This window comes from Gobio gobio (genome assembly GCF_949357685.1).
Source record: "Gobio gobio genome assembly, chromosome: 7".
Taxonomy (NCBI): Eukaryota; Metazoa; Chordata; class Actinopteri; order Cypriniformes; family Gobionidae; genus Gobio; species Gobio gobio.
In genome coordinates this window covers 11475643-11493113 of record NC_137103.1, presented here as the reverse complement: position 1 = coordinate 11493113, position 17471 = coordinate 11475643, and the positions used below count along the sequence as shown (strand labels likewise).

The 17471-nt window shown below is 39.8% G+C and overlaps 1 protein-coding gene across 1 annotated transcript; it reads right to left on the bottom strand.

Annotated features, from left to right (window-relative positions):
* Nucleotides 1-6935: 6935 nt before the first annotated feature.
* Nucleotides 6936-15973, bottom strand: LOC307129423 (tripartite motif-containing protein 16-like protein). Its single transcript, XM_079821822.1, has 6 exons — nucleotides 15557-15973; nucleotides 10541-10630; nucleotides 10183-10407; nucleotides 9520-9679; nucleotides 8164-8223; nucleotides 6936-7588 (listed from the first exon to the last, which is right to left on the bottom strand). Exons 1-6 carry the CDS (start codon nucleotides 15902-15904, stop codon nucleotides 7053-7055), a joined length of 1419 nt encoding a protein of 472 aa, XP_079677948.1. The 5' UTR covers nucleotides 15905-15973; the 3' UTR covers nucleotides 6936-7052.
* Nucleotides 15974-17471: the final 1498 nt, after the last annotated feature.

Sequence of the window (17471 nt, the reverse complement as noted above, 5' to 3'; positions counted from 1 at the left end):
AGTTTGCAGAGGATAACCGAGAACCAGCTGTTGAAGTTTGTAGAGGATTACAGAGAACCAGCTGTTGAAGTTTGCCGAGGATTACAGAGAACCAGCTGTTGAAGTTTGCAGAGGATTACAGAGAACCAGCTGTTGAAGTTTGCCAAGGATTACCGAGGACTCAAAAGGAACCGAACAAGCCGGTTCAACCAGCTGTTGAAGTTTGCAGACGATTACAGAGAACCAGCTGTTGAAGTTTGCCGAGGATTACAGAGAACCAGCTGTTGAAGTTTGCCGAGGATTATCGAGAACCAGCTGTTGAAGTTTGCCGAGGATTATCGAGAACCAGCTGTTGAAGTTTGCAGACGATTACAGAGAACCAGCTGTTGAAGTTTGCCAAGGATTACAGGGGACTAAAAAGGAATCGAACGAGCCGTTTCAACCAGCTGTTGAAGTTTGCAGAGGAAACCCGAGAACCAGCTGTTGAAGTTTGCAAAGGATTACAGAGACCCAGCTGTTGAAGTTTGCAGAGGATTACCGAGGACTCAAAAGGAATCGAACGAGCCGTTTCAACCAGCTGTTGAAGTTTGCAGAGGATTATCGAGGACTCAAAAGGAATCGAACGAGCCGTTTCAACCAGCTGTTGAAGTTTGCCGAGGATAACCGAGAACCAGCTGTTGAAGTTTGCAGAGGATTACAGAGAACCAGCTGTTGAAGTTTGCAGAGGATTACAGAGAACCAGCTGTTGAAGTTTGCCAAGGATTACCGAGGACTCAAAAGGAACCGAACAAGCCGGTTCAACCAGCTGTTGAAGTTTGCTGAGGATTACAGAGGATGATTGAGTTATCGAGTCTGAGGCACGTTAGCTACTAGAAATATGCTTATGACTACTGTTATTAAATAACGATTTTATTAAAAACCTTGCTGTCGAGAGATTTAAATACATTTTACTGTAGTTTACTGTGCATTCAGATTATATTTTAAATTGTTAATTGAAATTGATAAGTTTATAAGACTGGTTTATTCGTTCTATATGTGTTTATGCATGTCTGTAATGTGTGCTGTATGTGCAAAACTTATCCATAATATCCAAAATGTGGGCTTGGTTTACTCATTCTATACTTTAGACATAAAGAACACATCCACGTTTGTTGATCAGTGCCTGTAATGTGCTGTAGTTGCGCAACTTTCAGTCGAATCCGGCGTGAAGGATAAATGAATTAACTGTGAACACAAACGCCACTAATTTAAGTGAATGAAAGGCAATAATCAGTAAAATGCACTCACACACATAACTTTATTTGATTGTTTCAATATTTCCTTGATATAACATGACACACTGAGAAATGCATAAAAAAGCATAAAAGAAATGCATAGTGTCATCATTGCATGATGACATCAGGAATTAATCGTTTTTTTGAACCGATTCATTGAGCCAAACTGTTCGATAAGAACCGGTTCATGGAAATGAATTGGACTTTGCATCACTATCAGGTAATAGAACTAATCCCGTGCAAATTGGGTTTAAGGCAGTTGGACGAACCTACAGAGTTTCAAAGTAGATTTATTGTTGACAAAACTAAACAAATCCAACACAATTTATATTAGGTACAGCAATCGCTCTGTAACGCTCATCCAAAGAAGATTATAAAATAAAACAGGATTTATTAAAGAACTCATAGGCAGGCAAATAACAATCCAAACAAAGCGAGACAATACCAGACAACTAAACACTGAAAAGACTGCAACTTAAATACATGGTAAATGAAACATATGACAAACACCTGTACAGATCAAATGAATCACCATGACAACTGAAAACTGGCGGGAAACTTGAACAAAGGAAACACGTGACTGAAAATAACAAACTAAAAGTCCATGAAAATGAAACTGCGATGAAAACAGTATGAACTGTGACAATCACAAAAATCAATCTGGGTTTGATCCATAGTTTATTATTTAACTCAAACTGAACTCGTGTCCACCTGAAAGATTTTAATGCATATGTAGGTTATTATACTTTAGAGTTTGCGAACGGTATACACATATTTATTCTAAGTTGTTTTTAAATAAACCCTGATTTGTGCAGGGAAAATTGCAACGTTTATACATCAGGCCATTGGACAGGAAACCATTGGGTTAGTGCTTGAAAAGTCTGGCTTGAGTCCAACAGGGAAGAACACAGAGTCTAGTACAAGACATTCCTGTCTATTGTGCAACTGCAGAAGATGCAGAAGATAAACATAATGTGTTTGTTTTTTTTACAAAGAACAAGAAAATACAAAATGCTTCAAAACAAGACAACTATTAAACGACATAAATGTGCACATAGTAATCAAACAAACAATAAACATATGAAAAGATCACACCTGAAAAATCTAACCTGTCTTCAGGATTGCTTGAAAATCCTGGCAGGTGTGTTTGATTAGGGATGGAACTACACTCTGCAGGGCAGTGGCCATCAGTACCATGTTGCCCATCCCTAATCTACCAATGTAGGTGTTTATAAATCATTACACAGCAGAATGCTGCAATGATTGGTACATGTACAGAGGTGTGCAAAAATCATTGTACACAACCTAATACTTTTTGATTTTCTCAGTTTGTCACCTTCTCGCTTATCTATAGACCCGATATAGTCCGGCTATGAGTAACCCACTTCTAGCCAAAATAACCTTGAATTTTGTTACATGTCGTTTTTGCCAAAATAACTTGAGAGATTATCATGTGAGCAAAGTCAACAGTGATTACAAGGTGTTTGGTTTCTTTGACATGTTCATGTTCTAGATGACTAGTCTACTCTTGGGTTTTGGTTAGACGTCTATTCAATTTTCACTGACGGACAAAATTTAGCCTTGATTTAGCCTAGAGGGCTGTGTTTGTACGGCTATTAGACTTCTTTTAAATGCAAAATTGCTTGCTGGGAGTATTTTTTTCCACATTAATTGCACACGTCTAGTACAAATATCTGGTTTTGTTTCATACAGTGTATATTTTTTTTCTTTATTTTCCCCAAAAGAATGGAAGTGAAATGTGACAACATGCCCCATAGGTAGGTTATCTGATCTAATCAAATATATACAAGACACACTTTATAAGTTGCAATAAAAGAATGAACCTTTTCACATAAAACAATGGCTTTTTTAATAAAATTAATTTTGGAGTTTGACAATGAACAAACGCAAAACACAGCTAATCAGCATGATTCAAAACCATGTGGGCAAATAGAAGATGAAACGCATTCACAACACACCCCTCTCTCCCTCCACACACAGCTCTCAGGACACAAATAGACGAGCGAGAATGCTTTACATTTCTTTGCTTTACGTTTGAACTCTCAGGGCGCTATCATACACCCGGCGCAATGCGACACCAGGCGCAACGCAAGTGTTTTTTGCTAGTTTCAGCCCGACGCAATTCTCATTTTCACGTCGAGCACCACGTTGTTCAAATAGCAAATGCACTCGCGTCCATCTGTTCACCCATGGGCGTGCTGGTCTGAAAACCAGGTGTGTTCAGGCGCATTGTTGGCGCGTTGCTATTTTGAGGACCTGAAAAAGACTGCGCCATTGACCAACACAAACCTGGGGCCGGATTCACAAAACATTCTTAAGAATGTTAATAGTCTTATCGACGAAAATAGTCTGCACACTTATTATGATATCTACAGTAATCTGCAGGAAGCGCAAAACGACGAGCTTTGAGGTGTTTTTCATTCAGTGAGTCTTCAGTAACACCTTTCAATAAAATAACACCAAATAACACCTTTCTTTTTCTTCTTAAGTAAAAAATTAAGATGTTCTTAAGAAAATATTTGAGAACTTAAGAATTTTTCAAGAATTTCACTTAGGAACATTCTTATGAACTTCTTAGAATTTAACTTCTTTCTTAAGAAGATTTTCGTGAATCCGGCCCCTGTTTCTCATGGTTTCTCAATAGAATTCATAAACAAACATTCTAACAACGTGCTCCATCTGCGCAACTGGGACTTAAACCTAACAGCTGGTGTCTTCACCTAGTTAGTTAAGCATTAAAGAAATATCTAAGCTGCTAAAAAACTGATTGGAGATTAAAATCGCAGATTTGTCTTGTTTTAAATAAGCACTGAAACTGAGATGTAAAATTAACTTCCGTAAGAAATTTACTTTGGCTATAGTTAATTTAGTTATATTATATAGATAATATATAGGCTAGTTATTTAAATAGTAGTATTGGCTATAGTTCAGGGATATCTTCAGAAGATAGTTTTTTCTTTATATAGTGTTGATATGGCAACTAGTAAATACACTAAGTTTTGTCCTGCTAGCACTAAATTTTTCAACTAAACATCGAAATAAATCTACTTAATAAACTAAATTAACCATTTAAACTAAATTACTGATCGAATTATTGATCTAAAGCCCACACTGTCACTGTATGATAATTGAAATGAACTGATGACATCAGTGTTTTTTCCAGAATGGCTATACAGCTGAATAAAATTATGCTGCATTATTTTCCTGTTTAACACTGTAAAGCTGCTTTGAAACAATCTACATTGTTAAAAGCGCTATATAAATAAAGTTGACTTGACTTGACTTGACATGTGTGAAACCATTTAAACCATTGCTGCATTCGAAGTTGCCTACTTGTACTACGCCCTAAAAGTGTACTCTTTTTGTGAATAAAAAGTACACACTTTTGAGTGTGTAACAGAAGAGTAGGAGTATAATACTACTTCATCATCTATAATGGACAGCTCTGTTGCTTAGTTACGTGCACCCTGTCACTGTTTAAACTGCCCAGTCAATCATCATCACAGTTAAAATCCCCCATATTCAGTTATTCAGTTGTTTTCAATTTAAATATAATGATGCACTTAAGTTCATTTGTGATTATTAAAAGTTTAAACTGATTATTAATCACTCAAACCCCTTTATCTAAACCTCTCTGCTTAACCATCGGACTTGCACATCCGCCATGTTTGTAGTTTTTTAAACACATTTATCTGTGTTTGTAGTTCTGATCGAATCTTCGTCCAACAGGGTTGCAATGGGTTATGGGCAATATTACCCGTTAGAGTGAGCACGGATCTGCACTTCGGATTCTTAACTGAAAAGTAGATAATCTGGGAATACTCATTTCAATATACTATACGATTTGGGACATACTAATTGGATAGTATGCGAAATGGGATGCACTGCATGTTTAGTCCCACGTTAGGTTGTGTTCTGCTCACCCCTATTAATTAGGACTAATGAGGAAATTAATTTGGGGGTGAGGCAGTAAGGGGGGGTAATATCAAATAAACTTTAATGCAATCATCTTACATTACTATCATCACTCTGATATTTGTGTTGTTTCTGCTAGTATTCTTTCCATTTATTCTTCACCAGGGGCCTGTACCATGATAGTAGTTTAACAAACTCAGGGTTACAGGATTAGTTTCAAATTGACAAAACCAAACCAATCTATTATGCCTTTGTTGGTCCCATGATGCTGATCATCATCAGCAGCTTTGATCCTGAGTTTAGGAGTTTAGCTGTGACATCAGTAGTGAACAGCCAATCACACGCTGTGGATCAGTGAATCTGAGATTCACTTCCTCTTCTGCAGAATATTACACGATTGAAACATATTAAGAATTTAAACAAATTTACACAGCAAGAAGAAAAGAGCTGTCTATGAAAGAGGACAACTTTAAGAAAATTTTATAGCTTTATTTATTGATTTTAAAGCTTATTTGTATGACCTTATATAGGCCTTAAAGGATTAGTTCACTTTTAAATAAACTTTTGCTGATAATTTACTCACCCCCATGTCATCCAAGATGTCCATGTCTTTCTTTCTGCAGTCGAAAAGAAATTAAGCTTTTTGATGAAAACATTCCAGGATCGTTTTCCATATAATGGACTTCAATGGGCTCCAAACGGTTCAAGGTCCAAATGACAGTTTCAGTGCAGCTTCAAAGGGCTTTAAACGATACCAAACAATGAATAAGGGTCTTATCTAGGGAAACGATCAGCTTCTGTGAGAAACCGAGCACTATTTATGCTATTATTATGTGATCATCTCTGAGCTCCGCCATAAGTTCCGCTAAGTGAGGTCAAATATGAGCCTGGTCATAGATATATCGATCGTAGATAACTCATTCTACTGATCCGTGCAAGCGCTAATGAGGCATCTACGTATACATCTATATTTTGACCTCACTTAGTGGAAGTTATGGCGGAGCTCAGAGATGATCACGTTCATCTGTTAAGAGGTAAAATAATAGCATAAATACTGCTCGGTTTCTCGCAGAAACGGATCATTTCCCTAGATAAGACCCTTATTCATCGTCTGGTATCGTTTAAAGCCCTTTGAAGCTGCACGGAAACTGTCATTTGGACCTTGAACCATTTGGAGCCCACTGAAGTCCATTATATGGAGAACGATCCTGGAATGTTTTCATCAAAAAGCTTAATTTCTTTTCGACTTTAGAAAGAAAGACATGGACATCTTGGATGACATGGGGGTGAGTAAATTATCAGCAAAGGTTTATTTAAAAGTGAACTAATCCTTTAATTGATTAACTAAAATGATACATGTGTAATTGATTAAGGGTATAATAATTACATAAATGATATCTAACTCATTTAGAATTATTATTACTATAAATAAGCATTGTTAAAAGCCAGACGCTTTAGTCATTAAAAACCATTTGCTATGTAGGGATCTTTAATTTGGAGTAGAAAAAGTGGGCGTGTCACTTTGCTCACAGCTGATTGGTCCCATTTCAGTTTGAGATGTCTTACCCAGAACATCACCTGCCCTGGAGCAGGTCAGCCGTGGAGCGTAAGTTACTATGAAGATGAACACAGCTAAATGCCAAACCACATTAATAGTACCTAAAACCCAGGATTAGCACAAACTAAGCTTAAACATATCTGGCTAGACAGCTAAACCGGCTTCATGGTATAGGCCCCTGCTCTTAGAGAAAATTTGACTTTGTTACTTGACGTGTTGAAATGTTAGTCAACTAAACTCCATAATAACATCTCACTGTTCCTGATTTATAACTCAAATATACATTGCAGTCGGCTCTCTGTGATCTATTGTGTTAAATCGCACAGTTTTACTGCTGACCCATTTATAACCCCAATCCCAGGATAGAGCGGCTGAGTGAATGTGGTCTGGACTCTGTGGATGAGGCTCATCGTGTCAGAGACGCTGTAGAAGGACAGAGTTCCTGCTCTGTGATCCACATACACTCCTATCCTACAGCGGCTGGGAGGTACAGGGAGTTCGGTATTACTGTCATTGTGAATGAATGAGCATCTGGAGGTAGAGCAGACCAAACTCCAGGACTGATCATTACATCCAAACACACACTCATCTCTCTTTCCCTTCCTGTTGATGTACATATAAGACACTGATATACACACAAATCCACTCCCACTCCACTCAAGCTCCCAGTAACAGCGTCCACACACACTCTCTCTGCACAGCACCTGAGGATAATAATGAAATCTGTCTGGATGATCAGGATACTGCTGGACACTGGCAGTGAAAGTAACCACTCTGTTCCCCTCATACAGTTGGAGGTGTTTATTCGCTGTGTTTGGATCTAGAGTGAATTGACTGGAATCTAATGGAAATAAACACAAAATCCTTTATTAATCCTCCATTTTGGTGTATCAATACCCATGTTTCCATCCACCAACTTTTATGCACATTTTGGTATACGTGCCACACTGGTCTCAAGTCTCACGGAGGAGCTCCGGAAGGATAAAAGGAGGATTGATGAGAGATGACCAGGTTGGGACTTTATGTTGTGTTTTATTGTGTTTATATGCAGCATTCGTCCATGAGGGACTGCCGCTTTACTTTACTTTCGTTTTGTTGTTTATTTTATGATTAAAGTTATGCTTTATTTGCAAATGTTTTATGCAATATTCCAAATTTGTTAGATTAAGTTAAATTCACAACTTTGGATGGAAACATGGACCTTTGGTTGGATCCCCACCACCACTAATGCACAGTCAAACACTAAAAAGTCATATTGTTGTTGGGCCGAAATACCAAAAATGGTCTCAGAATATAGGAAACCACAAAAATATATGTATAATGAGGACATCCCAATTGTCTTTGTAATTTAAATGGTTTAATACACATACTAAATAATATTTTAATGAAAATGTAAATGTGCTCATTGTGTCTTACATTGCAGGAACTCCTCCCTGATCTTGGGTTCATTGGTGGGAATAATTTCAATGTATGTTACTAAGAAATTAAACAGAAATAATTAGTATAGTTCCCATAAAAAGTTCTTAATATATGTTGTCTAATGCTGCGTTCACACTGAATGCGAATAGAGCATCAAATTCGCATCTTATCGCGTCTAGTTGGACGCTTTTGAATGCACTCGTGCATCCACAGCGTGTAGGACGCACGTATAAATCGAGTATTTGAAGCAAAATAGACGCGCGTTCGAGGCGAAAGGGACAAGTGGGAGGGGCAAGTGCTAGGCGATTGTCTGTTTGCGAGATGGCTGATGTTGATCGAGCATTCATCGAGAGATTCCCCGCTCTGTATATGCTCTGGAGAGCAGAACTACGGCGTAGGGGTCAGCGTCACCGTACTTAGGTCCATCAGACCCTCTGAAGGCGTATCCAGTTTGGCGAGTTTAACCACTTACTCTAGGAGCTGCACCTGGATGACGGCCACGCCCAGTTTGATGACCGTTGTGCTTCTCAATATCACTCCTCGTTTCCTCGCTCCTCCATCCTCCATCCTATGACCCGGAAATCGACCGAGCTCAGCCATCTTGTAGGACATCTCAATTCTCTACTTGCACCACGAGGAGGCGAGGATCGAGGAGGCTTCCTGAGCAGGAAGTGTTTTATCGACTAAAAGTGATGCACATATTCATTCTCCTCCCCCTTCACATCTTGGCACAGTTTATTCATTATTATCATTATTATGTTTACATGTACAAGACACAAATGTATGTGAAATGACAACAATTGACAGTTGCAGAATTATATCAAAGCACAAGAAAAAGTGAAGCGTGAAGTGACGCTAAAGGGAGCGGGGATATATAATTTCACTTGATTCAATTCAAGTGAATCAAACAGCTTCCTTTCCTCGCGTCTTATTTCCACCCCTTCAGGATGCGAGGGAAGGATGCAAGGAAAGGAAACGAGGATGCACGAATAAGAATTGAGAAGCCCCCCTGTTGTGCCCCCTGCATTGGAGCGAGAATCGAGCGGGCAGGTCTGCCGCTGTTTATCATGAGCAGGCTCCTGATTGGTTAACGCGCCACGAACAGACGCCAAAGTTCAGATTTTTCAACTCTGGCGTTAGACGCAAATTCACTTCAAACGCGTGAATGCACAAAAAGCCCCAAATAAAATCAAGACGCTCAATGGACGCGCGAATAAGGCGAAATCGCGTCCATCGCGCCGCAGGAACTCCAGATGCGTCTTTACATTGACTTAACATGGAAATCACTCGCTCCAGACGCTCTATTCGCGTTCTGTGCGAACGCAGCATAAGGGTAAATAAATGCTTCTTTACCTCTGCCAGATATCTTGTCTATCTCCTCTCTACAGAAATCCTGCAGTTTTTCTTTCAACTGAGACACAGACTTTCCCACATCATCAAAAGAGAGGAGAGATCTCACAGTGATGCTGGGTTCATCTGTAGATTCAGGAGGTTCAGAGAGAGACCGGAAACTCTACAGGAAGAAATAAACACAAACAATAAAGATACCAAACAAAAACCTTCCTGACTAGAAAATGTTTACTCTGCTTGTTTATTATCTATGCTTTATTTGCAAAAGTTGTGTCTTGTATTATTTTAATGATGTTCTACTGGGCTCTTCAGGTCTAGTCTAGCATTTCTGTTCTAGTAATTTCCATAATCTTAGAAATCCACTATGTTTAAATGGAATACAATGTAAATGTTAATCAATTCCTTTTTATGCATTTTATCATCCATCAGGTGAAAATCATAATGGTTAAGAAAAGTAATAGCATCACCTTTTCTCAAAAAGCCACATGATTTGATGTATCATTCATGTTAGTAGCACAAACGGTGCAGACTGAGTTAAGCACTAAAGTATAAAACTGTTAACAGTTTGTTAAGCTGTGTGAGTATAAAAATAAAATTAAAATGAAGAAAGTCTCTAATGGTAAGGTGTTGCTAAAACTACTGTCCTGTATTTCAGATCTCTGTTACCTTTCGGAAATGACGTGTGCGTGAAAGCAGCTCCAGCTCAGTCTCTCTCCTCCTCAGATCCTTAATCTCCAACTCCAGTTGCTCCACACGTCCTTCAGCTCGACTTACTGCAGCCTTTTCCTGCTCTCTGATCCGCGGTGTCACCTCAGAGCAGATTTTCTCAATGGAGCGGAACAGCTCAGTAAAGATCCTCTCACTGTCCTCCGTTGCTGTCTCTGCAGAACGCTGTTAGGACACACATCACAATCAGCTCTTACTGTTGCCTCATACGGCCTGTGGATCACAATAGGCTTCAGTGGGGCTGAAAGAGCTCTGACACTGGAAGAGAGTCTAAACTTCTGTTCTTCTCCAAACTCACCTTATGAGACTCCATAGCCTCTCTCAACTCCTCAAGATCTTTCTCTCTCTGTTGGATTCTCTGCTGGAACTGTTGCTCTTTTAAAATCATCTGGACACAAAAACAAATAAAACGTCTCGGGTTACAACTGTAACTCTTGCTTCCTGATAATGCACTATGGGGAACACCTCTCTGTAATAACTGGGGCTTTAACAGGGCTTTAGAAGATGCCATACTTTTAGTAGAATTTGCCCTGATTAGCAGAGGCGAAGGCGTGCCTTGTAAGCCAAAGAGATTGCCTCGACAATCCATTTTCTAATAGACTGCTTTGAGGCCGGGGAACCCTTCCTAGGTGACCCAAAACCCTCTAGTAACTGGTCCGACTTTCTCCAACGAGAGGACCTATACACATAAGCTACTAGGGCGCTAACAGGGCACAAGTGAAGTTTCTCTTGGTCCACCAACACATGGGCCTGCACAACTATAGAATGAGCCATGATAGTTGGTACATTCGCCTGGTCTAGGGTGAAGAACAGCTAACTCCAGACAGGAGGGAGAGACAGAAAGGGCCTTTAAGTCCCCCACTCTCTTAAAGGACATAATGAGCAGCAAGAAAGCCATCTTGAAGGTTAGGAACTTCTCTGATACAGACTCTATGGGTTAAATGGGTGCCAGGGATAACCCTTCTAGAACCACAGCCAGGTCCCAAACTGGGACGCTGACATGAGCCGCAGGCCTCATCCCCAAGGCACCACGAAGGAAACATACAACCAAGTGATGCCTCCCCAAAGGTCCATCACTTAATGGTGCATGGAAGGCAACTATGCCACCACATAGACCTTAAGTGTGGACAGGGAAAGACCAACAGAGAAACAGTCTTGAAGGAACTCCAGCACTGAAGCCACTGGGCTGTTAAATGTGTCCAACTGATGCTCTCTGCATCATAAATTGAACACATTCCACTTTAAGTTTCATTGTGGAGGGAGCCCTAGAGTTTAGGATGTTCTCAACAACCTCAGTTGAGAGATAAAAGCTGGTCCCTCTCAGGGGCCAGACCCATAGCTTCCACCGGGGTTGATAGATTGTGCCTCTGTCCTGCGAGAGTAGGTCCCTCCTGAACCAAATCTCCCATGGCTGACCTTCGACGAGTGCTATGAGATCTGAAGACCAGACTCAGGCTGGCCAGAATGGAGCTACCAGTAGTAGATTGATCCCGTCTCACCCGACCCGCTCAGAAACAGAGTGATCAGGGGAAATGTACGGGGCTGGATGCATGAGGGAAAACCATAGCGGACAGTGGGTTGTCTCTCAAGATTCAAAAAGATCCACTTCCACTTGGCCATACACCTTCCAGATTAACTCCACCATCTCAGGGTGGAGTCCCCATTCCCTGGTCCTCAGTCCCTGCCTCAACAGGACGACTGCCCCCACATTCTGGTCCCCAGGGATATACATCACCCTGAGCGACAGCCATCTCCTGTGATTGAGTTAGAATCAAACAATATGTTGTCTATATAATTGAGAGCATGAATGCCCTCTAGTCTCAAGGGACCCAGTTCTGAATCCATGCATTTGGTAAAGGTGCGAGGTGATAGTGCTAGGCTGAATGGAAGCACTTGATATTGGAACATTTCGCCCTCAAAAACAAACTGCAGGATCTTCCTGTGTTGTTGAAGGATGGAAATATGAGAGTAAGCGTCATATTAGATCTATCGTGACAAACCAAGCCTGTAGTGCTTCAGTCAGAAATTGAAGCTTTCGCGCCTCGATCGCCCCCCGGTGGCCGGTCCCAGTATAGCTCCTAAACCCCGCCTCTCCATGTATTAGAATGGGCGCGAGACACACTAAACAATTTAATTACACTTCAAATAATTGTTTCCTAAAGATGGTTTCTGTCATTTTAGGCAGTTTTTATTACAATAATTTCATTTCAAGTGTTCGTTTTTTAAATAAGTTTAGTTTTAGTGAGTTATTTGATGCTATAAAAACGAGGGGTGTGACGTCATGATTGACAGCTGAGATTGACGGCTTCTCTGAATGAACTTGTCACTGAGGCACTAACTGACTTTTTTCTGGATTTTTGGGAGGAGATTGGAGCTTTAGCTTTAATTTCTACACTTCCATAACTGTTTATTTCACACCAACATAATGAATTGTTCTGCATCTGCGAGAGTGTGGGCGGGCTTTTGATAATCGCGCCTCTACTTCCTGTTCTCTACTGCGCAACTCCGGTCCCGAGATCGCTACTGCGCAGACTCGGTCCCAAGATGTCAGCGCCGTGAGCGGGCCTATGAAAGCTTCAACTTTGGTCAGCGGAAGTCAATGAAGTCGCGTCGTCCATATTTTTTACGGTCTATGTGACAAACCAGTCCTCTGACTTGATCTGACACCCAATGAGTGGAATAGATAAAATATTGAATCTACTCAGAGACCGATTCAAGTGTGGAAGATCTAAAATCAGATGCAACCCCCCCCCATCCTTCTTGTGGAACAATGAAGTACTGGCTGTAGAACTTGGGATTCCCTCTCAGGAGGAGGAATGAGCTCTTTGGCCTACTTTGCCAAGAGGGACTGTACTTTTTCCAGTACCCAATCCTGCTTGGGGTCCACAACAGTCTTTTAAATACCGCTGAACCTCAGTGGGCGGGACCCGAACTGGATCCTGTAGCCTTTTTTCACAGTACGCAGGACCCACTGAGACACATTGGGTAGAAGTCTGATTGCGTGTGCCATCTCCTTGGTGGCGCGAAGAGACAATCCCAACATCAGGCTCTTCCTTGGGGCGGAAAACGCTGCAGAGCAGGCTTCCGTATCCTGAATGGGGGCGAAGGAATCGGGAAGCGAGGGCAGAGAAAGGTCCTGAGTCGTCTCAAGCTCCTCTACCTGCTCCATGTGCGACCCCCACAATCTGAACCGGTGATCCGAACTACGGGGAGTGGGAGCCTGGCCTGCCTCATCAAACAGGGCCAGGCGGGTGTGGAGCATTCTGAGCGGCAGATGCTCACAATGTGCACAGGCAGCTCCCTCAACGTGAGCTCTGCTCGCAGGCAATGCACACAAAGCACGCAGCACAGCAACCTCACGCGAATGAGTACTAACTATAGAAGCATAGGCTGTAAAAAAATATGGAGGTAGTGTCCGTGACATCACACGTAGGTTCCCGAAGAGCAGTTTTGAAGCCTAAATGTTGGCCGTTGCCATGTTAGTTGCGTGTCACCACGTGTCACACCCGGATAACAGAAAATGGGCAAAGAGGCGGGATGTGGGTGGAGCTGAGGTGGCTAGTTGCTGAAAACACGCACGCCTAGCTCGACCATAGTGGTAATTAATGTTAATTTCGTCAGACGAGAAGAGACTAAATATGTTCGTCAACAACCTTTTTTTCCATGACGAAGAAGAGACGATGACGAGACTGCACCATTGTCCAAAAACGCTGACTAAGTAAAATTAACATGCATTATTGTTGACGAAAAAAGACAAGACTAAAATGTTTTGCATAAAATAAAAACTAAGATAAAATCTCTCTTCATTTTCGTCTACAATCATCTCTACTTTTTCGTCACGAGATAGAATAGCTTTCTATTATTTTCAAAATATTCCGGAAGAGTTTGCGCTGTTGCTCAAGTACAGGTCTCATACTCCTCCTGTTGCTGCCGGCCTGTCATCTCGCGGCGGCGCGCGCGGTCACGTGGTTCCCGGAGCGCTCAATACTTCTAGCACTGTGTCAATACATTTGAATGGCTTAACAGTTTAACAATACAGGTGTTTGCAGCAATTTTTGGTAAACAGTACAGCATAGTGTGCATTGATTATTACGTCAACCACATTTACAGTATCATTATATTATGGAGAGTGATGGAGATGCAACATTGTTAACATTAATGTTTTTATTTTATTTAGCCCTCAGGTATTCCTTACTAATTGGTCACACTTATACTCATTGGTGGTCAAATGTGACCATACACCTTAACTATTTTTGAAATAAATAGCCTATATTTTAGTTCAATAATATTTATTTTGGTACTAATTACTATTTGTGCAATTAGTATGGTCCATTAATGACCACTTAAAACATTTGTCTTCTAATATTTTTATTATTTATATTACAATTAGTGTAGTAATTAGGGTTAAAATAGAGAATTTCAATGCAAAGAGGCAAATTAGAGTCATTTTGTGGCTGGAAAAAGGGAAATTTTCATTTGTAATGCCATTACTGGTGCCTGTATGGCTCTTTAATAAATATACATGTAGTTGCTCAAAATAGTATTGCAGATCATAACTGCTTACTTATTTGTGAAATTTGAAAATGTTAATAATAGTGAATAGTAATGAATGCAAGCAAATATAATTTAAGCCCCCCAAAAGTTTAAAATAGTGCTAAAAGGCAAACTTATTTTTCCTTATATGTACAGTAGGCTATATACATATGAATTGATACTAAATCAAGATCGAAATCGATATTTGTGCCCACCGTCTCATAAGCTAATACTGATTTTAGGCATCTATGCTGTAAATCAACCAGTTAGCTATGGTGTTGTGGCACATACATTATGCAGCTTATATGCATTTTATGTAACTTATTTTGCCATACAATATTTTGAGTTTTCCTTTGACTAAAACTAGACTAAAATGACGAGACTTTTAGTCGACTAAAACTTGACTAAGATACCTTGAGTTGTCTTTTGACTAAAACTAGACTAAAATGACGAGACTTTTAGTCGACTAAAACTTGACTAAGATACCTTGAGTTGTCTTTTGACTAAAACTAGACTAAAATGATGGGACTTTTAGTCGACTAAAACTTGACTAACAAAAAAAGATATGTGAATGACTAAATATGACTAAAACTAACAAAGACATTTGGCACAAGACTAAGACTAAATTAAAAATAGGTGACAAAATTAACACTAGTGGCAATCCACATGTCACTCAAGTGGCCATGCCCTTAATTATGCAGAACTTTAAGGCTTAATATAATTTAAACAGATGAGTTATACAAAAAATTCACCCCCCTCACAGTTGTCATGAAAGACACACCAGAGATTTTCTTCCTGAGGTTTTCTTTTCTTTCTTTTGTTTTCTTTTAGTACAGATGACAGACTCCACATCTCCAGATTCAGCAGGAACAGCAGCTTGGAGTTTAGTCTTCTTCAGTTGCTCCACCACTTCAGCCAGCAGGGTGTTTTTATTTAAAGCAGGCCTTGAAGTGAAGGCCTGTCTGCATGAAGGGCAGCTGTAGACTCCCTTCTGATCCTCCTGATTCCAGCAAGCTGTAATACAACTCATACAGAAACTGTGTCCACAGGGAATGGCCACCGGATTCGTCAGTAGATCCAGACACACTGGACAGCTGAACTGGTCCTGAGAAAAACTGGCTTCTGCCATTTCACTGTATTTGAACACAGAGAGCGAAAGACAAATATAACAGCTCAATAAGTTTCACTTTCTCTGAACAGCTGAAACAGTTTCCTGGTTCTGAAATGTGTCAAAAAAAAAAAAAAACGAAACTTAACCCTTAAATACAACCCGCACAGCACAGAAAACATTCTGCATTTTTACATTTACAAAAAAATAAAAATAATTTAGATTATTTATAAACTGTATTATTTTATTTTTGTGTATTTAATTTCATAATCATTTATAATCATTAGTCGTTTATGTAATTGTAATTTGTTTACATCATTTATTAATTTGATAATTGAATCTGCTGTATTATTATTAATTTGCCATTTTAAGTTTTATATTACTAATTTTACTTATTCCCTTGCTCTTATGATTGTGTGGTTTGAAGGGAAGTTTGTCTTCACGGCTAGGAGATAAGAGAATGTCTCCATTTCAAGGTTTTTAACGTCACAGGACGATGTTGTGAAGCAGTCATTTTCCATTGTTTTTCCCTTGGTATAATAACACTTGTTGGAATTGTACTGGTCAGACACATTGAGCATTGAAGCAGTCTGAGCATTATACGCAACTAAGATTATTTAATAAGCTGGCTCTCTCAGGCTGACAGTAGACTTATATTTTCTGGCTGTGATTCAGCGTCCGGGGTCAAATCTAATATCTGACATTTCTGACGTGGAGATCCATCCGATCTGACATTTTGCCACAAACTAACAATCTGTATCTCATGGTAAGAGAAACAAGAACACTTAGGGACTGTCATAAAAGTGTATGCCAACAATAAACAAAAATCATTCATAGATTCCAAATAGAAATGCTAGAATATAATAGTGTGAAGTAGAGAGAAAATAAGTGAGAGTGTTATTCACTAGAAACAGTAGTTATTACATTACTTTCACTTTTTTTTAAACAAGGCAATTGCTAAAAAACTAAAACAAAACAAAAAAATGTTGTTATAGCTGAAATGCATTCACATAGCCCTGATCTTACACTACTTGAAATTAATAAATAGCATAAAACCTACTGTATTTTAATCTTATTTTTCCCCTATATTGGTTTAATGTTTTGACACACCTTAAGATAAAAGGGAAACTCTGATGTCAAATTAATGTCCAATATAAAAACAACTTTACCATACCTCCTCTTCCTTCTTCTTCAGTGATGTATGACAGAGGCTCCAATGCATGTGTCGAGTAGGATACGTTGCAATTTCCAATGAAGCTTCACCAAGGTTTATTATTGTCATAATATCACGTGGTCACACCCTTACTTTGTGTTTAGTCATTGATTTGATTCACTTGAATGTTTCGCTTTGTATGTCTGCCGGTCTTCTGGTGTGTATACCGCCACCTATACGGTGAAATCAGAAATGGGCATTCAACTCCCTGCGTGCTCAGCCCCATTCCTCACGCCACAGTCTCATGTCTTCACAACCACTTCTTCTATTTGGCTTTATGGCGGTTGTCAAACTTTTAACTTCTAAAAGAAGGAAAATTATATTTTATCTAACAAATAGGCCTACATTATTTTAAGCAGGGTGCGAATTAAACAT